Here is a 22,496-nt window from a genome sequence, read left to right on the forward strand (position 1 = left end):
TAAGTTAAAAAAATTTAGTGAATATTTATTTAGGGTTTACTGTACTTGGTAAACTATGATTAGAATCAACACTTCAAACCAGTCCTTCCCAGTTCAGTCATATCTGAAGAAACAAAACGGGGATAGCCGAGAATTAGCAAAACATGGGTGTCTGGAATGATGACTAGTATGGGAAAAGCTGCAGGTTGATGCCTTCTTAGAAACTTCATCTCCTTCTTAGAAAATTAAGGTAGTGTGCTTGTTGTATAGCCACCAAATCTTTTGCCTAGCAGAGTCAGAAGCAGAGGGTTGCTCTGCTCGACGATTGCTACAGACCACACACACTACCTTTGATTGCCCTCAACTCCACGAGCCATTATCTTGTTCTTCCAACCAAAAAGAACTCACTCCCTGGAGCCAATTCTAACTCATAGTGATCCCACTGGCCCTTTGGATTTCCAAGGCTGGAAATCTTCACAGGGGTAGAAAGTCTCACCTTTCTCCTGCAGAGCAGCTGGTGCATTCTGCTAACCTTGTGGTAGCACCCCAAAGTGTCTGGTGAATAGCTGCTGTCCTCCTGATGGTACCCCAAAACTTCACCCCACTGTGTCACCAGGGGTCCTAAAAAGGCTTACTACTAAGTTTTCGATTTTAAGACTTTGATCTGTATATAGATATAGGCACATACATTTTACAAATTCCAGTTTTCTTTTATTGACCATGATTTAATCATTTTGAACAACTTTGAAACTCTGGTTATAACTTCTAAATTATTGTTTAATTTAACTGCATAATATTTCAATTTTATCTAAAGTATAAAGTTTATACAAGGTTTCAGAATTCATAGAAAATGAAATTAAATGATAATTGAATTTTCCCATGAACTTTTTGAAGCCCCTTTGTATTTACTAGCTAGTTCATTTATATATAAATTAAGTACATATATTTTGTCTTATGATTTCTTCATATTATAAATTCTTTACAAAAAAGTTGATAAGGTACTTTTTGTTTTTTAATAAAACATATTTGCTTTAACTATGAAGCAGTAATTAGAATATTGGCCTGTTGTCTTTCTCAATTAATATACTATTTCCAGATGAAAATAATTTTACTTATGCTATGGTATGGTTTTATAAATAACTGTGTAGCTTTGGGAATGTACAAACTGTAGATATCACTTGATATGTTAACATGTTTCTAAGTATATATACCATTTAATTAAATTACATTAAAATTTTTAAATACTTAATTTCAAATTAGCTGTATGAGTTATATAAATAAAGTATGTTATAATCTTCTTTGTTATATCAAGAGTAACCGAAGTAGTTGTGGGTAGTAGTAATAATAATAGCTAATATTCAGACAGTCTATTAAGCCATTATACAAGTTTTCACAATGCTCATGTTGCAATGAAGAAGACATTGCCTTACAAAATTCTATCATGCTATCTCCAGCTTCACTTCTATATCCAAAGTCATATTTTTCAATTACTGTTATGTCTTTGTTATGTTATGTTTCCAACTTTTTCAATCAATTTTTGGCCATGCTTCATGATTCAATATTTGATCAATTTTAGACTGAAGATGCTAATAGAATTCTTTAATTTCATCATCAGTAACCATAGAGATTGGTACCTAAATTTTAATAATAAATCTATTGACTACATTTCCTTGTAGTTGTATAATGCCCTGTCACCGACAGCATTGTACTTCAAGATAGATCTTGAAGTACTCTTTTGATTGTAAATGTTACTCCATCCCTCTTATATGTGTCGTTCGTGGCACACTAAGTCATATACTTACCACATTCAACATGGATGATACCAGTTCATTTCAACTAACTAATACCTGGGGTATCAATCTTTATAAATTTCATTTTTTCAAGATTTCTAATTTTCTTAGCGTCATACTTTATGTATTCCATTTTCCAATTACTAATTATATTTGTAACTGCTTTCTTCTTATGAGTCATGCCCCATCAATAAATAGAAGATTCTGAAAGCTTTGCTCCCTCCACAGGCAGCTCTTCCCCAGAGGCATTTTGAGTGGCTTCTACTGGGGGGGGCTCATCTTCTGACACCATATCTGATAGAGTTCCACTGTTCTTCATAAGATTTTCAGCATCTGATCCTTCAGAAGCAGTTGGCCTATAGCTTCTTTGTTGTCTGTTCTTAGTCTGGCAGCTCTGCTGAAATCTGTTCACCTTGGTGACCCTGCTGGTATTTGAAATGCTGGTGACATAGCTCCCAGCATCACAGAAACATGCAGGCCACCTCATACAGCGAAATGACATACTAGACCAAAACACTCCCAATTTACTGTCATCAAGTCATATCCGACTCTTAGCTGCCAGTGATCTCTGTGCTGCATGATTTACCTTTCTGCTTTATTGGCTTGCGCGATGAAAGGTCTACAGCTAGTATCAGACCCATGGACGTGAGTTGGATTGGGCTAAGACACCTTCTTATAATAAAATTGCTTGTGATGTAAAATTCATTCTTGGAGATAAATGAGGTCACTGGTTTCATTTCTCTAGACATTTCAGCGGAACAGTATATTTGACCCAAACCTTCATATTTTCAGCTCATTTGCATTCAACAGCTGGGAAGTGAATAAGGAACCTAGAAGAATTGGTGCCTGTGAGTCATGGTGTTGGCAAAGAATATTAATATTCCATAGACTGCTAGAAAAAAGACATTTGTTTTATAAGACGTATCACCAGAATGCTTCTTAGAAATGAGGATAGCGAGACTTCAACGCACGTGCTTTGAGCTAGTTCTCAGGAAGGGCCCTATCCTTAAAGAAGGACATCAAACTTACTAAAATAGAGGATCAGTGAGAAAGAAGACTCTCACTGAATTGGATTGACCCAGTGGCTCTAACAAAGGGCTCAAATATAGGAATGATTATGAGTGTGGTACAGAACCTGCCAGGGTTCCACTCTGTTGTATATAGGAAACTAACTCAGAAGTACCTAACAACAACACAGAGATGAGAAATTGTATCTGAATTAATATATTAAGCTAACTAATGATTTTTTAAGAATTTGCTTTATATTTAAGAGATAATATTAATTTAAAAATATACCAAGATACTTACTGTACAAATATTTAAGTATATATTTTCCTTGACAATATTAGCAAACACGTCAATAAGTATGTTATGGTATAGCTGTAACTTTAATCTGTTTTTCAGAAAACTGTGAGAGTAGTAATCAATTTCAAGAAAACACAGAAGACGATAGTGAGAGTTAGCCCGCATGTGTCACTTCAAGAACTTGCCCCTGCTATATGCAGCAAATGTGAGTTTGATCCATTACACACGCTGCTGTTGAAAGACTATCAATCTCAGGAACCTCTGGACTTGACCAAGTCCCTTAACGACCTAGGTCTAAGAGAGCTCTATGCCTTGGATGTCAGCAGAGGTAAGTGATGCTGTTGATTTCACTTGATGAGTGGTGTGTGTGTGTGTGTGTGTGTGTGTGTGTGTGTGTGAAGTGTAGGTCTTAGTTATTGGAAATTAATAGATCCACAGACAGAAGTAAACACATGCCACTGGGAACAAGCAAAGACGAAAATACAAGAAAATTTGACTATCGCTATATGCAATTTGGGATGAATACTTTCTTTCATCTGTCATCTACATTTTATGTTTTCTTGCCTACCTATATCTTTGGTAGAATTTAATCTATGTAGTTTTGAAAATTTGACCAATGAAATTTTATACATTATGTATTCTTTGTTCATCTGTGAGAATTACTATAAACTGCAGTTTTATCTAATCCTTAATTATCCAAGTTTGGAATTTTCTTTATATATATACATACATACATACATACACACACATTTAGATAAGCACACCAAATAAACTGACTTTAACAGATTAGTCTGATTCTAACTTATTCTAGAATAGCTTACAGTTTTAATTTAGAGAAAATAGTATATTTAAATATAGAGATCTCAGAGAATGTTGGTTTTTATGGTATGTATAGACAAATGCGTGTAACATCAATACATCTTACAGAGAGAAGAGTTTAGTGATGCAGCCATTTATTTACTCTGCATAGGAACTTGTATCTCAATCTGAGTTTGTGGCTTTGTGTATGTAATACACAGATGACTTTTACAACTCAGTGATATTTTACGTGGAGTGAGCAAACATTGTTACAGTAAATTGACCCTCTTCTACCCCTCCTTCTGTAGACACTTCTGTTACTGCCTTCAATAAATCATCTTTACAAGGTAAGACACATGAATCAGTAGCAGCAAATTGTGACACGAAATAGCTATTGGTATTGGATACATAGAAATTAAGCTCCTAATTTTGCTGTTTATTTAGTGTTACCAGCATGTGCATTTTGTGAGAGATTTTAACTTAGAAACATGTTTGCGTTTCATTTTCTGAAGCATAATATATAGGTTGTCACTTGATTTCTGAATTTAATTACAATGATCACATTTCAATAATTATTTTTAAATTACAACACTCTAAGAATGTAAGAAAAAGCATGATTTTACTAGGATGTTAATGAGGTACAAATGCTAGCAATTTAGTGGTACTGTGGAAGAATCTGATTTATCCATGGAATAATTATGAATATTATGAGTAATTATATATTCATCATGATATCTTATGACCACTAAATTGTGAATATTTTGTAATAATTGGGGAAATATGATATTTTAAGTATACATGTTTAAATGGGTTTAACATAGTATATAAAAAAGGTTTTACATGAAATTCCTGAAAGGAAGGAATTTCCAAAGTTAGCTTTACTTATAGGACTATGGGTAGTTTTTTTTAATCCTTCCTATTATATAGCTTTATAATAGATGTGTATTGCTTCTATAAAATGAGGAAAACTGTATTGATGGCTTTTTTCCCATTAAAAAAAGAATAGGTTCTGATAACTTTTGATTATAATAATTACTACCCTACTATAAGAGGCTGAAACTGTACACATTTTGTGTTATTTGAATTTTCTTTATCTTTTCCAAATATCCCAAAGTACACTGAGGCTCCCAATTCCAAGAATTAAGCGTATATGTATATGTGCACAAATCCACTGCCATAGAATAAATTTTTGACTATAATGACCAAAGGCTGTCAGTCTTTACAGGAACAGACATTCCTATTTTTCTGCCATGGAGCCGCTGGTGGGTTTGAACCATGAAACCATGAACCTTGAACCTTGTAGGTAGCTGCCCAACACTTATCCAGCAGTGCTACCACGGCTCATATATAAGGAATAGTAAGAATCTGATTGGTGACTGTCACTCACAGGCCAGCTTAATTAAAGGAATAAAAAATGTTTAGGATCATAGGTTGCATATTGATTCTGAATCACAATATAGACATTGTAATTCTGGCCCTGCAGTCACTATCAAGATAATCTGGCAGACTGCAGATGGCTGCACCTTGCCTTCCACATCTGTAGTAATAAGGAGGAGGGGTTGTGAAAAGTCAGCTCTGTCGTTCTTTCAAAAACCAACATTCTGTTATTCATACTTTATCCTCTGATTTTAATGTTGCCTAAGCAAATCCCGTCATCACTTTATCATCATCTGAGGGTGTTTGGATGCATTGATTTCTAAGATTCCTTCAACCATAAAACATGTAGCTTATTTCAAGTATTAAATATCATTAACTGAGCTTGAGAGAGTCAAATAGCAAAACTAAGAAAATCTCCTTTACAATGTGACGGTCTGTAAAATTGGTCTTCATGCTGTAAATATCTACCCCCTTATTTCACCTGATAGTATCCAGTAGCTTGCATCATTTTTAGCATGTTTCTTGCGATCATTTTTATCCTAACTTCTGGAAATGAGACAACTGTATGAATGTCTTGAGTTGCTTTTCTTAAGTAAGTTTAAGTCAAAAAAAAAAAAAGTAAGATTAAGTCCTCTGTTTTCCTGACGGTTATCTCTGAATTATCTTGATTCCTGACACAGAGCATTAAATAAAAGCTTAGATGTTAGCTCATGCCAAGGATGACAGGATGCCTAGAAATTACTTTACCTAAAATAGCAAGATGCTCTGTTTACATGTCCTGTGAGGCGCCACCATGAGAATCTTCCATCTATTCCTAAGAGGGGCTCCGGTGAAGCTGTGGGCTGGGCACTCCGTTGCTAACCCAGCAGCCACTCCTCAGGAAAGACAGGGCTCGCAGCTGCACTAAGGCTTGGTGGTCTTGAAACTGTCCACAGACACGTGCGTGTGTGCATGCATCGTGGGTTGGACCTCTCAATCCCAAGCAATCATTAGTCCACTAGATGAAGGGCTGTCCTTTCCAATCTGATTGGGTTACACCCACAAGACACACAATGTTGCCAATTAAAAGCCATTATTATTACTTATAGAAGATAAACAATAGCAAGAACAGATTACTTTTAGGAAGCAAGCAATGAGAACCGCAATGAATGTATGGTGAAGGGAAACCCGCTCCCCTTCCCAAGTCCGCCGGGTCCCTTTTTGTGTCATTGGGCTGGCATTCCGCAGACCAGAAAGTCTCGCTCCTCTCAGTAGAGGTACCACCGGTCAGGTGGGGCTAGAGTGCTGTATTTGTTCTCTTTTTCTCATGGCCGTTCTTGGCCAAGTCCAGCCCCTGTGTTTACTGTAGCAGTTCTCGACGAGCGGCTTTGAGACAACCTTGGGCCAGTGACAGAGCAGGTATTACAACACCTCTCATAATTTAGCGGGTAACCTTGTGCAGCTCCATCGGTGACCTCCTGCTCGGAGGTCCTGAGATCCACTATGTAGGTCGCCTTTGCCCCCACCACTAACGTCTTTTGTCATATTCTGGGATTTCCTGATTACATCGTGCGGCGTGACTTCACGGGTCCTTCTCTCGCATTGCGCTTCTCCACATCATTAAATCTGTAGACTTGATCAGATCTGGTTCAGGTAATTTTGGCAAGAACACTTCATAGGTGCTATTCTGAAGTATTATGGTAAAACTATAGCTTTAATCTGAAATTACATTCAGCGGTGTGTGATTTCTAATGTTGTTATACCTACTATCAATGTTTCTTGCTTTGTCCTTAGTTAATTCAGGGTTGCAAAATTGTGACATTCTATTTCATGCACATAAATCATTTGTAGGAATAATTCTTAGAAAGCAAACTTCCTCATACCAACTTCTTTATTACTCAGAGGTGAAATACAGTCTGAAGAGGAAGGATGCAAGTAGAAATCTTTCATCAGTGTTTCTTTTTGTTTTGTTTTTTTAAACAAGTGCTCTGGTTCCTTACCATTATACAGATGAACAATGAGCTTTATGCGTTCGTGGACTTAAATATATGTTGTGTTTCAATCTATTGATTCATTATTTTTACTGACACACAAATTACCCTGTCTCTTCTTCAAAGGAGCGTTATCAGATTGGTTATTGATTCCTTGTGACAGGGCTTCAGCAGACTTGGGTGGCGTCCTTTCTGGTGGGAAAAGATGTTCCAGGCTCACCTGGTAAACTTCTTGATAAAACAAAAAAATCAGGCATTCCCAAGTATTCGTCATTATTTTTTAGTGGGATATGGTAGAGACAGCCAGGCCATGGAGCTCAGTGTTGCTAGGTTAGATTCGTAGGCTCTTCCAGTGAGAAAAGTGAAAAAAGTTGTAGAATTATCATGTATGGAGTCTGTGTCTTAGCATTTGTCATTCTGAACCAAGTGGGCTTTCTGAACCTAGACATTCTTGACGGAGGTTGTCTCTGCGTTGGAGGACATTGAATCTCATTCTCCACCCCCACCCCCTATAGTCATATAGTACACACTCCTCCGCCCCAGTTGTGGTAACAAGAATGGCCTCCACGTGTCAAGTGTCCCCCATTGAGAAACACTGGTTTTAGGAAAAACTAACCTTTTTCAAACTTTCAACAGGGTACTAAGTTTTAAGGCAAATCATATATCAAAAATAAAGTATTTCTTGAGAGTCTTATCTCTGAGATAAAACTATAATTCAAAGTAAACAACAGGACAGACGATGGAAATGACTTCACTTCTCATTTAATTCAAGATGTTTTTGCGTTTCCCTTTGCATCTGACATCTCGTTCATGATCTATAGAACACAAGGCTGTTGAGTCACAAATATCTGAGCTTCTGTCTGGTCTGTTATTCCCTGGGTGTTGGGCCGCGGGGGTGTGTATTGTAATTTCTTTAAGCTCCTATTTCCTCTGCTGTGAACTAGGAAAAGCAATGCTACTTTGCTTGTTGCACTGGCTAATAAGTAAGCTACAATGTATCCAGGGCCTGGCGGCGTTCCCCATGCAGAGTCAACTGTAGGTGTCATCGCTCATCATTTCCTAAAGGGAAGGCAGTAGATGAAACGTCGACCTGAAACGCCATGTGAAAAGTGAGGTGCTTTTCTTCTGTTTTAGAGTCCTGCCAAATACCACAAAACCTAGATTTGCTAAAGGAGAAAGAAAATAAAGGATTTTTCAGCTTTTTTCAACGCAGTAAGAAAAGGCGGGAGCAAGTAAGTATTGCATTTTCTTATGAATTGCTTCATAACGTACTTAATTTTTTGTAATTGCATGTACTTTTTGCCTTGAAATTATACGGAGGTGTGTTTTGTTTTGTTTTTTAAATCCTTTATCAGACTGCAAGTGCCCCGGCAACCCCTCTGATAAGTAAGCCTCGCCCGACTTTTACGAGGTCCAATACCATTTCCAAACAGTATATTTCCAACACCCTGCCATCAGATGCCCCCAAGAAGAGACGGGCGCCACTGCCTCCCATGTCATCGTCTCAGAGCGTGCCGCAGGGCCTTGCGCAGAGCCAGGAGGGGCCAGCTCCTTGTGTAGTGAAATCCACGAGAGTGGGTGAGACCGATAAGGTGAGCAGTGTTTTGTTTTCTTCGGTTAATTCTCTTCCCTAATATGCCTTTTCCCACATTAATTATTGATCCAGTGAGTAGCTACTATGCAATTACCGGTCTCTGTGTAATAATATGAGTAACTAGTGACCACTAAGATTGGTATTGGGAAAAGATCGTATGTGCAGTTCTGTAGTTCCATTGGTGCGGTTAGAAATAAGTATGTCAAGTTTCACGTAATTTTCATTCAAGCCAGTGGATGATCTATAAACCTCAAAGTGCTGGTTTGCCGAAGCCCGTGGCCCTTATTTGAAGCATGTTTCCAGCACTTTTAGGACCGGAAATCCTCGTTTTAGGACTCCCGTTTCCCACCCCGACCCCGACCCCCGACCCCCAAATACATACACTTTTTAAAAAAACAATAGCATGGTTTTATGTTGGAGGCATGGGTTCCAAAATTTTAAAAAAATTTAATCTGGCTCTAAGATTCTCAGGGGGGTTTGGGTTGATTACCTGGTATACAGTTCCCTGGAAGCACAGGTTAATCTTTGGGCTGCTCACCAAGAGGCAAGCCGATTAAACTGTCCCACTGCTCCACAGGAGAAAGAGGGGCCATCAACTTCTGTAAAGATCGAGGCTTTGGTGGGTTAAGCCCCATGTTCTACTCTGTCCTATAGAGTCCTTTAATTTGGAATATATGGCCTTTAAGACACTCTCACATCCAAAATACTCTTTTAGGTATACCTTTCCTCACACTTTCTTATGATTGCGCCTCTTAAATCCAACTTTTTCTGTTAAGCATAGCCGTGTGTGTGTGTGTGTGTGTGTGTGTGTGTGTGTGTGTGTGTGTAGATCTATCTGTATATCCCATTTACTCATGTCGACTGTAAATGACCATTTAAATAATCGTGATAGCATTTGAGGCCATATATTTTACTGCATTTAATCAGCTAAAATACTTAAATATCTTTGAGAGCATGTTTATTTTGAGATACTGAAGACACTAAAAGGCTTTGTTATATCTAGTTGATTTTTAAAGTTTTCCATTGGGAGGCTTAGCAAATACAGTGCTCAAGTAAATTTACTCATCCAATAACTGACAACAGCTTTCTCTGCGCCTTGAACTTGCGTTTAAAAAGCCCTTTTTAACTGCAGTTCTGAGCGGTCATTTACAAACTACCCTTATGTATCTTTAGGATGTCAAAGTAGCTCTAAGACAAATGGACAAAAAATATGCTTGAAAGCCATAGTGATTTGGAAAATTATCCACCTAAGCGGTTTTTTCTTCCTAATTGTTGGAATCTTTTGCTTAATTGCATGTCTAGTATTAAAAAGCCTATCTTCACAAATCAGTACAGTATTTTTTTTGGTTTTTCAAACGATAGAATTGTTGACTGAAAAAAACTTTTTTTATATGTAACTGCTTGGGAGTAAGGAGAGAAAGGTGATCTTTGAGTTCAGTCTCCAGTGTATTGTGGGGGTGTCTTGTTAGATAAGGCAGACTCTCACCCAAGACATAGGGCTGTCAAGATGGTGGCGTGCCCGGGCACAAGCTCGAAACTGAGTGAGATAGGCAGGAACCACATCAGTCTCCCAAAGGTTTCGTTTCTGTGGCTATAAGCCTTTACATTCCTTTCTACTACGTCATTTAAAAGTGCATTACTGGATTGTTACATATTTTAAATTTCCAAAACAGTACAAATTATTATACTCATAAGTGGCTTCCAACATCCTTTAAAATGTTTCTATATAGAGAAATAAACCTTAGCCCCTCTTCTCACCTCTTTGCTCCAGCTCTTTTCTCCCGATATATTCTCAGGAACTTCCTTTGTGCTTGCACCCCAAGAGGTCTATGCTATCAATTCATCTTGCTTTTTGAAAATTCTAGACTATGCTACCAGTGATCTCACCAAAAGTCATTTCTTTTTTTTTTTTAATAAATCATTTAATTGGGGCTCTTACAGGTCTTATAACAATCCATACATCTATTGTATCAATCACATTTGTACATATGTAGCCATCATCATTTTGAAAACATTTTCTTTCTACTTGAGCCTTTGGTATCAGCTCCTCTTTTTTCCCTCCCTACCCCCCCCCCTTGATAAATTAAAAATTATTATGTTCATAACGTACAGCATCCACTGTCTCCCTTCACCCATGTTTCTGTTTTTTATTCCCCTCTGGTGGGGAGTGGGGAGAATGTCGGGGTTATACATCGATCATTATGATCATTCCCCCCTTCCTCCCCCTTCTCCCCACATCTTCCCCCTATCCTCATGGTATTGCAACTCCCATTACTGTTCCTGAGGGGCTTATCTGTCCTGGATTCCATGTGTTGAGAGCTCTTATCTGTACCAGTGGACATGCTCCAGTCTAGCCAGATTTGTAAGGTAGAACTGGGTCATGATAGTGGTGGTGGTGGTGATGGTGTGGGGGGTAGGGGGAGGCAGGGAGGGTAGGATTAAAGAACTAGAGGAGTGTTTTGTGTTTTGTTTACTGGACCTGGTTGGCTCATTCCTTCCTTGCAACCTTTCTATTAGGGGCTGTCCAATTGCCTACAGATGGGCTTTGAGTTTCCAGGAATTGATGCATATAGCGGCTTTTCTCTTGTGCCTCTTGTGCTTTTTAAGCTTACCTCAGCGGACTCATGTTGTACTTGCCCGTTTGTGCTTGGCTTACTTTGCTTAGAAAAATTTCCTCCAAATCTTCCCATGCAGCAATGTGCTTCATGCATCCATCACTGCTTTTTAGGGATGCGTAGTACTCCACTGTATGTATGCACCACAGTTTTGTAATTCATTTGTCCTTTGATGGATATTTAGATTGTTCCCAACTCTGCCATTGTGAACTGCACCCTGATGAACATTGGAGCACAGATGTCTGGTTGTGGCTTGTTTCTTACCTCTTCTGGGTATATGCCTTGTAGGGAGATTGCTGGATCATATGGTAGCTCAGTATCACCAAATCGATTTCCATAATGGCTACTGAGGTAGTTAGTTTATTGTGCCAACCTAGCTGATAAATACAGATGGGGTTAATTGAAGGGCTGAGGGATAAATGGCTCAAAGAGCCTCGTCTTTCTAGTTCTCAGGTCTCTTGCTTTCTGATAGTTGGACCAGGGTGCAACTGCCTTAGCCAGTTCCCTGCTTCAGCTGGCAAGGCCCACTTCCTGCAAGACATCCCTGAGGAGAAGCCACATGGACCTACCCTGATGCAGCCCTGGGTGCTGGAGCAGCCGTGTGGAGACCTCTACCAGTGCTGAAATGTTTACACATTCACTGACTCGGCTTTCCTCCTGCAGTCGGCATCATTGTGTGTGTTTTGTGAGATGGAGGAGGACCTTGTAGATTGGAGTTGGACATATGGGTTAATGGGTTAATGTTGGACTTGCAGGCTTGGGTAGCAGTGGGTTTTCTTGATGCACACTTAACCTTTATATAAAACTCTCTCTTTTACATGCATTTCTGTGGATTTGTTTCTCTAATGTACCCAGACTAACACAGCTACACATAAGTAGAGGTCTACCAGCAGTGGATGAGAGTTCCTACCTCCCCGCAGCCCCTCCAACATTGGTTGCTTTCTGATTTTTTGAATTGGGGCTATCTTTGAGGGTGTTAGGTGGTACCTCATAGATGTTTTAATTTGCATTTCTCTTATGACTAATGATCAGGAACATTTTCTCATATGTTTATTGGCCATTAGGATTTCTGCCCTTATGAAACTTCTGTTCATGTCCTTTGTCCACCTCCTAATTGGGCTGTTTGTTTTTGTTTTATCGTAGGCTAGCAGAGTATTGTAAATTTTAGTAATAAGGCTTTTGTCTGATGTGTCATTGCTAAACATGTTTTTCCAGTCTATGGGTTCTCTTATTACTTTGTTGGCAAAGTCTTTTCATGTAAACAGGTGTTTTTATCTTCAGCATATCCCACTTGTGATTATGTGCTTCCTCTGCGTTTGCGTCCTTCCCCATTTCTAATAACCTATGTATTCCCTGTGCCAAAGTTCTTAGGTTTGTCCCAGTTCCCTCATTGATAACCCTAATAGTTTGGGGTTTTACCTCAAGGTCTGTGATCCACCTTGAACTTTGTTCTTGTACATGGATAAGGGTCTTGCTTCATTTTCTGCAGGTAGATAGTCAGTTTTTCCAGCAGCACTTATTGAAGAGAGCATCTGCTTCCACTCGAGGCCCTTATCAAAGAACAGTTGTCTATATGCTGATGATTTCAGTCCTGGGTTTTCATTTCTTTTCCATCGATCTGAATAGCTGGTATTATATCTGTAACACGCGGTTTGACTACTGTGGCTCTGGTGTAGGTGCTAACGTCAGGTAAAGCAAACCCTCCCATGCTGTCCTTTGTACTGAGGAGTTCCCTGCTAATTCTGGGCTTCTTCCCTGTCTATACGAAGTTGGTAGTCAATTTTTCTAAATCTTTGAAGAAAGATGTTGATATTTGTTTTGGGATAGCATTAAGCTTGTACAGTGCCTTGGGCAGGACTGACATCTTTACTATATTAAGTCTTCCCATCCACAAGCATGGAATGTTCTTCGATTTGTGGAAGTCACTCTTGGTTTCTTGTAATAGTGTTCCATAGTTTTCCTCATACAAATCTTTTGTTCTTTTGGTTAGGCTATTCCTAGATATTTCAGCCTGTGCCTCAATAACCATTTCTTTTGATTTCCATCTTCTGCTGTATGACTGGTGGGTGCCCTTTTGTTAAGTTGTCTCTTTTTGGTTAGTTGCCTTTGGCAAATTATTCATGTTTAGACATTTTTCTAATTAGTTTTTTCGTTTGATCTGGACATCTGGATAGTTCTTTGATGTATTGTTCAATAGAACCCAGAAATATTTGGTTTTCCCTTGAGATGCTGAAGAACTTTATTTTTCATTACAAAAATTCTCAATAATTAAGCTGTGGTCCTATTGGTGTGGGGGGGGGCAAGGAGAGAGAGCGATTTCACATATGCCAGTGTATACACTTTTGGGCATGTGATATCAACCCGTCAACCCTTAAATTCTTGGCAATATTTGATAGGGTTTATTGATCCTTGGCTTTATTTTTTTCCTCTCCTTTGGTCCAGATTCTCTTCATATTCTCAACTCTAATTTCTAATTGTTCCCCTAATTTCACTTCTTCATACTTATTTTCTAAATGTGCGGCTGCTGGTTGCCATCAATTCAATTATGACTGTCTCCCCAAGTGAAAGACTAGACTGTCCCCAAAGGTTTACTTGGCTGTAATCTTGTTCTTTCTTTGTTTGTTTAACATTTTACTGTGATTGGGGTGAAAGTTTACAAGTAAATTTGTTTTCCATTGAACAATTCATACTTGGCTAAAATCTATAGATGCAAATCCTGAAAATAAGGAGGCTGAGCTATCAATCTGCAGTGAAAATGGTTAAATGTTAAATAGATGGAATAAAGTAGATACAAACATTCTAATGGAGAGGAAGTCAAGTAAATTTCAAGAGAAAATAGTCTGTTTTGAACCTGAGAAGAAAGTACTAAAAGAAAACAAGGCAATGTCAAGGAAAATAGATAAAAACTTACCAAAATAAAACGGGAAAATTCCAAAGACTTAGTAAACAGTAACACAGCAAGAAAGGGAAAAAAGAAAACCCACAAATAAAATGAACCCACAAAACATTATAAGGAAAATTACATACACACTCCCCCCCCCAAAAAAAAAGACCAAAGCAAAATGACAGCAATAAGCTCATTCCCATCAACAAGGCCACTGAAACGAAATGGATGTAAGTGGACCTGTCAAAAGACAGGGAGGGTCAGATTGGAACAGAAAACAATACTCACCCATATGGTGCTCACAAGAAACGCACCTTAGACATAAGATAAAAATAAACTGAAAATTCAAAGATTGAAAAATATGTCAAGCTAACGGCAATCAAAGTGGAATTAGCAATATTAATTTCTGATAAAATAGACTTCAGGGCAAAATCCACCATGAGAGATGAAGAAAAACATTATGTATTGATCAAAGAGACAATTGAACAAAAAGGTACACTCTAATACAGATCTGTGCACCCAAGAAAAGACCTTCAGTATGTATTAATCAAACCCTTGGGGGTTTCAGGAGCATCACCAGGCTTTCTCTGTTTGGTGGGTTCCATCCACTAACCTTGTGGTGAGTAGCTGAGAGCACTTAGCTATTTGGATTACCAATGGAACTCAAAATTCATGGTGTGAGGCTTATAACTAGTGCATTATTTCCAGGGGGGTAAAAACTCTATTCTTTTAAAATTCATGTGGTGATAGTTCTGAACTTTTTAATAATCCTAATCCTATAATTTTTATAAATGCCATTATTTTACTATTTAAATTTTATGCAGTGAAATTTTAAAAGGCATATTTGTAATGACATGCTTGGACAGACAAAATATGAATGGAAAGAAATACATGACATGATCAGTTCTAATGTCCGTGAGAATGTTAGATAACACGCTTTGCCTGCAATTTTTCTGGATTAGGTTGTAAACTACACCACAAGGGTGCGCTGTTTAATAGAAATACAGCATTAAGATTTTTTCCATTCCTTCTCCCCCCCCCCCCCACAATATTCATTAATCAAACAAAGTATTATTTATTTATCATGCATGAGGTGTTGGAAAATGGAGTTAGAGAAAGGCTACCATGCATGATAAAGTGATACATGATTAGCATAGTGTGATTCATGTGGAACTATTATTGGTGTCTGTTAAGTAGTTATTCATTTGACTATATTTGTCTTAATCGTGGCATGCAGGTAAATCACTCCATAGCATGGGAAAAGATACACTTTATGTTTTTTTGAATATTCACATTTCAAAATTCAAAATTAGTTTAATTTCTCTAAGACGTATCTGTGTATTGGTAATTTAAGGTATTTGGGTAATTGCTTTGGAACTTAAAATGCTATTGCTCATGTGAGAGAAAAAAGAAAGAAAAGAGCCTGTTGATTTGTTCATTAATTTTGACAACTGATTACATGGTGTCCATAAGATTCAAAGACGGTTTGAGACAGTGAAATAATATATCCTAAACTTTCCTCTGAAGTCTTTTGACATTAAATAATCGTCTCCATTTAAAGAATCTACTCTCAATGATACGTACCTGACATTGTGTCCCCGGTTTTCATGTACACTCACACGATTTCAAGCCTTGTGTCATCTTCCCATTCAAAGGCAAGTAAAAGTATAGTGCCTTCTACAAAAATGTTCATTTAAAAGGCAGCCTTCTAATTAGATATTATCTGACAGTTTTTCTTGGTTTGGAACATCTTGTAAGTATGAATCTGCCTAAAGATTTGAAATGCCATTTGTGCAGCAAGATATAGCTGACTCCTGCTGTTATTTACATGAGCCATATTGCATATACTATTGTATACTTGTGCATAGTTATTCATGATGAAATCAGTAGCTATGAAACTTGGGAACTCAGAAACTCAGTAACATTGATTTAACTTGAAAGTGACTTGGATTCTGGGTTTAAACTTAAGTTCAGAAATCCTGTGTCTGTACATTATCTGCTGAACAAGTGTCTTTGAAAAGCACATTTAATAAAATAGTGACCAAGGATGCCCTGGTCTTGACAATGAGCCTCTTAAACCCATTTACACTTGAAAAAGAGGAGGAGAGTCCGGAGCACATTTCAGTTGCAGAGCATTTTGGAGAAAGTCCTCATTTCTGCACGCGTTTGATGTAGATTTGCTCCTTGGAATTAGAAACGCAGCCGTGAGCGGGTGTTGCCTTGGCACCTTGTATGGCACATAATTTTCTTTGAGATGTTGGGCTTTGGATTGGAAACAGTAAGGAATGTTCTTGAGTGGATATTTCATTTGGTCTCACTTTGTGTCATATTTCAGAGAAATGCATATTGAGAAATTGAAATTCCTTGCCACTTATTATGCAAGTGAAATTTAATACTTAATGTTCCTAACAACTGATTTGATTGCCTTTTTAAAAAGAGTTTTGTGTAATCCATTACTTACTCAGTTTTAACTTTTGAGTTATCATAGTTTATGAGCAGATAAGATAATGTTAGATCTGTACGAAACACACATAAATTTGTGGCCTTAGTGTTGCCAGTTTATTGGAGTAATTAAAATTGTATTCTGTATTATAATGCAGCATATATTTGTAATCTCAAAGATATATTCCCTTAATAAGTTTTATTCTCTAGATTATCACATAGCATTTGATTCTACCAATTCTCCCTTATGTTTATTATATAGAAAGTGGACCACTCACATAACTCCACAATAGCTTAGGAACAGTGATTACTGTCTGGTCTTCCAAAAAAAAAAAAAAGATTTTGTTTCATTCAGTAAAGGAAGGTATCAATGTAAGTGATATTTAATTAATTTACTTCTCTTTTTAAGGTGTTGCCAAGTGTAATACATACTTTGCCATTAACATTTTCTTCTGATTTTTGAAAGAGTTATCAGGATAGTGTATTTAATTATTTAATATTATTCTGAACACTATAATTCAAAAACACAAGTGTTTCTTTGATCTTATTCATTGTACAGTTCTTGAATACACATGAAGAAATTGAAAATACCTTAGTTTTGATCAGGACTACCTTAATATTCAGAGAGATATCTTTGCTTTTTAACACTTGAAAGAGGTGTCTTGCGGCAAGCTTTCCCAATGCGATAGAGCAGTTGATGACTTGGCTGATGCTTGCATGGGCATTGATTGTGGGTCCAAGTCATATGAAGCCCTTGACAGCTCAGCCTTTTCTCCACTTATCATTATTGATTCAATTGTGAAGATTTTTTTGTTTTCTTTATGCTGAGACCTCCATACTGAGGGCCGTAGTTTTTGATCTTTATCAATAAGTGTTTCAGGTTCTTATTGCTTTCACCAAGCAAGGTTGTATCATCTGTTTATCACAGGTTGTTAATGAGTCTCCATTCAATCCAAGTGCCTTGTTCTTTTCCGATTTATTGAGTGTCACAGATTTTTTACTTAGCACACTGATGAGTAAGCCTGGTGAAAGGATACAGGCCTGCCGCATATCTTTCCTGATTGTAAATCCATCAGGCAGCATCCCCTCGTTCTACTCTAACAACAGTCCGTTGGTCAACGTACAGGTTCAGCGTGAGCACAATGAAGTGTTTTGGAATTCCCATTCCTTGCAATGTTATTCATAGTTTTTCAGGATCCACACAGTTGAAAGCCTTTGCATGGTCCATAAATATATTAAGAATATGTTTTTTAAATAAATAAAGGCACAGGTAAATATCTTTCTGGTATTCTCTGATTTCAGCCAAGATCCATCTAACATCAGCAGTGATAACCCTCATTCCTCATCCTCTTTTGAATCTACCTTGATTTCTGACAGTTCCCTATCAGTGTACTGCAGCAGCTGTTTTTGAATTGTGTTCAACAAAACTTTATTTGTTTGTGATATCAGTGATATTGTTTGCTAATTTATGCATCACATTGGATTACCTTCTTTGGAACCGGTAGGAAGACGATCTGTCCTAGGACGTGAGCCGGCTAACTGACTTGGGATTTTCTGGGAGGAGGCATGTGAGCACCTCCAGGCATCAGTGCTTCGGCTGGTATCCCACCCAGTCCCGGAGCTGCCTTGGTTCTTGTCTCGTGCCTTCACTGTAGCCTGGACTTCTTTCAGCACCATGTGTTCTTGATACAAATACATACTCATTGGAAAATTCTCACCAAACCTCTCGGCCATGGGATCTGAAGGTTCTGCTAGATTTCCACGGAGCCCTAGTGACACAGCGGTTGCACATGAGACTGCGAACCACAGGGTCCACCGTGGGAAATGCCAGGCCCCCCTGTCTCGGTAGAGTTGCCTGCTCAGAAAACCCATGGGGCAGTGTCCTCCAGGTCACTGGCTCTGCTGTGACTCCATAGCGGTGAGTTGGGTTTGGGGCTGCCAGCTTTCCACCTGACTTAAACCAACCGAGGTCATGTTAAAGTAGCTCAGTTGTGAAGAATAATGCTATTTAGAGAGCAGTAGGCCATTCGTAGAACTAAGGTAGAACACTCTTCTTTATCAACTGATATATGAAAAAAATTGTAGCCTTGTCTTTCATACTAAGGTAACAAAAGAGCATTGAAAATAATCAGTGTTGGGCAAGTTCCTTGACAAATTTGTGTAGTATGAAGTTTGCTCAGCCTGCCACCACTTTAGCATTTGGGATCGTGAAAGGGAAGCCTTGCCCTTTGTCATTAGCCAGCATGTGTTAGCAGAAACCAGGGCAGAGGACAGGTTTGGCGTCATGGTAAAAACAACAACAAAGCCAACAATGAAAGCCTGTGCCGTCACTTGGATCAAGCTGGCCTTACTGCCTTGACTCTGCTAGAATGAACTAAATTGGGCCCAGTGTCTCTGATTACTATGCCACTCCTATTTTTCTTTTTTAAATCCATCAGGCCCTAAAGTCTCTTAACATGTATGTTTGATATTCTCACCCATCGCCCCTGGACATACTTCTGTCCTGATCATTATGATGACCACAGATGTCCACATCTCCTGTCCTAACTTGACCCTGCACTTTGCTTACTGTTGGTCCATCATATCTGAAATGTACTGTTGAATTAAGTTCTCATCTTTGGGCAGTTTTTAAATGTCAGTAATAACATGTTATCACTGGTAATAATTGGTGATATGCTATCTCAAATTATTATCATGAAAATGAATGAAAAAAAATTCATATTGCCTCAGGAAGTAAAGTGCCCAAACCTGGCAAGGGTATGATAATACGTGAGGTTCAATTTCTGTTTCTCTTCCTGTTTTTTCCAATCAGCATGGAGAAGGGCTTGTAAGAAAGTATGTTTTAGCAGAAGAAGGCCGAGCCTATCTTGAGAACGAGTCTTGGATTCCACTAAGAGGTCTACTCTTCTCTTCTCTGCCACCATCGTGATCATCTTCGTCTTCTTTGTTTGCATCAGAAAGATGAGCAAGCTGTTGAGATGTTTTCCTATTCTGTGGCTTGGTTTTCTCTTTTGTAGAAAATGTTTCCAAAGTCTCTTCCAATTCTACTATCATAGAATTAGTATTATTATATTTTAATCTTTTAAAACTGGCTGTTAAGCAGTTGGAAGTGCTTTGTTGCATGGACTTTTGGTTCCATCCATGTTAACCAATGCCCATTATAAAAGATTTACTAATATTTCATAGTTTTTATTAGGAATGACTTTGTTGGAAAAGGTCATTTGAGTCTGTCCCCTACGTCTATCACTTTTTAAATCAAGTTGAAGTGATTGCTTATATTACCTTCTGTAACCAGTTGCTATAATGATGGATGCAAGCTATAATGATGTACACGTGAGGGTGGCCCAGCACATCTTCATCAGGCAGTGTTTCATTCTATCGTACCGAGGGTCTCTATGAGTCAGAGGCAGCTCAGCGCCATCTAACAACCCTCCCCTCCCCCAGGTAGAATTATGCCATAAATAATAAAGGTAAAAAACTGAAAGATTAAAATAGACATATTTAACATGATCATTGAAGTTGAGCCACTAGATTTTTATACCTTATTTCATTTTCCCTCCTCTTATTTTCCCACCAGTATTCTTTAGGTCTTTTTTGGGGATCCAACATATATTAATTTTGGAAGGAAGATGGGGTACAGTGGTGAAGTACAAGGGAGAAGATGTCAAGGAGCCCATGCAGAAATAGAATGTCTAGAAACTGGTTGTGGTAGCAATTGTACATTGTATTTGATGTGATTGAATCATGGAATGATATCATATATGTATTAAATCCCAACTATTAAAAAAATAAAGAGATGGTGACCAATACACATTCCAAATTAGCCATCTTTGAACAGAGACAAGATGCTACTCAACCCAAATTCTGCCTGCAAGCGATTTGGTTGCCGGGCAACATATAAAATCTCTTGGACAAAACAGAAGCCAAAAGAAAAGAGTATATTAATTTCATTGACCCACACCTTATAATTCAACCATGACTAACAGGTCAACTAATAAATAGCACAGAGCTGATACTCAGGTCACCTATTGAAGGCTCTGTGGTTCTGTTTTCAACTAGATCTGGTACATTGTGATCTGTTGACTTCTGATCTGGGTGTGAACTTGAGGGAAGTAGCTACCTGGCGTTGTTTTCTATGTGACCTTGTCACTTTCGCCGGTGTGTGCAGCTTGTCTCTGGCATTTTCCTTTCACAGTCCATCAGTCGGCCATGAGCGCGCCTGTTACAGGTGCAGCTTTCTCCAATAGCAGGCAGACTTATCAGTGACTCTCAGTAGAGTGAATCATTGAATATAGCTAATCATTAACCCAAGCTGAACCCCTCAGTCAGGTGAAACTTCTGGGTTTTTGATTTAGTTAACCCTTTGGGCTTTAAAATAATTTTATCCCCTAATTCTTTTTTTAAATTCAGTGATAGCTTGACCAAAGTAAATGAAGCTTGGTGGCAAAATCTAAAGTTGTAAGTAGTTCTGTGACTTTAGTTCTTCACATTGCATTTACTTCTTATATATTTCAGAAGTATATACAGTAAAACGTGTGAAAGTCAGAGCCTGCATAAGACAGAAATCTGTCAGAAAAAAAGTACTTACGTATTTTCCACTAAAACAAGTGATATAAAAATGGCAAGACTTCACGGTGTTAAAGGCAGAAAACTTGTATGATTCAATAAAAAGCAAGGCAGTACCATTGGGTTCTGCCTCTCATGGGTACACTGTAATGTAACACACATTCATGTATGCACCATCGGGACTTAAAAAATTGATATTTTAATTTAACTTTTATTAAATTTTCCTAAGGTGTGATAAAGCTGTCTTAAGTTTCTTTAAAAGGAGTTTTTAGATAATTGTGGAATTTGGCTTTTGTAGTAGACTAAGGATAGGTCGGTCCCCGAATGCTGGGCACGGTTGTGGTAATGAGATTGAGTATAACGGCCCCTCATGCTTAATAGAACCCCCCACCACTGCCACGCAGGAAGGACAATCTTAGAGTAATTACCTTCTTCTCGACTACATATTTTATTTAAAAGGACTGTTGCAGTCTTTGGAATAGACAGATTTCACGTAATAAGATTACTGAGTGTTCGTGCAGCATGCACTGTATGCCAGGCACTGTGCACAGTGTTTTACCTGTCGTTCCGGTGAAGAATTCCAGCCAGTAGCAGGCACGACTACTTTCCCCATCTTATAGATGTGATCGCTGAAGGTCACAGAGTCAAATGGCATGCTTCCTGGTTGAGCCCTGATGTGGATTCCAGAGCCCATCTGTTTGGTAACCACTACCCTGGGCTGCCTTCCAACATGCAAACCCGCTGTGGCTCTCACAAGTTACATAAGATGCGGACCCGAAGTGCTGGGAAACACAGCCTTGACAAGTGCGAAAGGACAGTTACTGGGAAACTGACAGGAGTGCACAAATTATACACAAGCAAGCAATAGGATTTATTTGTTTATTTATGTCATTTTATTGGGGACTCATACAGCTATTATCACAATACCTGCATACATCCATGTGTCAAACACATTTGGACATTTACTGCCATCATCCTTTTCAAAACATTTTCTTTCGACTTGAGCCCTTGGTATCTTCTCCCTCATGAACCCTTGATAATTTATAAATTATTATTATTTTCATGTCTTACACTGACCTATGTCTCTCTTCACCCACTTTTCTGTTGTCCATCCCCCAGAAAGAGGGTTATATGTAGATCGTTGTGATCAGTTCCCTCTCTTCCCCCACTTTCCCC

The 22,496-nt window shown here is 38.3% G+C and overlaps 1 protein-coding gene across 2 annotated transcripts in view; it reads left to right on the forward strand.

Moving 5' to 3' along the window:
• Positions 1-22,496, forward strand: part of COBLL1 (cordon-bleu WH2 repeat protein like 1) — a 186,127-nt gene that overhangs the window by 134,419 nt on the left and 29,212 nt on the right. For both annotated transcript variants that reach the window (XM_075529557.1, XM_075529558.1), the window contains exons 4-7: positions 3,174-3,402; positions 4,181-4,219; positions 8,354-8,451; positions 8,575-8,811. In XM_075529557.1, coding sequence (XP_075385672.1) covers positions 3,174-3,402; positions 4,181-4,219; positions 8,354-8,451; positions 8,575-8,811 — 603 coding nt within the window. The remainder of the gene's footprint in view (positions 1-3,173; positions 3,403-4,180; positions 4,220-8,353; positions 8,452-8,574; positions 8,812-22,496) is intronic.

This window comes from Tenrec ecaudatus, chromosome 13 (assembly GCF_050624435.1).
Source record: "Tenrec ecaudatus isolate mTenEca1 chromosome 13, mTenEca1.hap1, whole genome shotgun sequence".
NCBI lineage: Eukaryota > Metazoa > Chordata > Mammalia > Afrosoricida > Tenrecidae > Tenrec > Tenrec ecaudatus.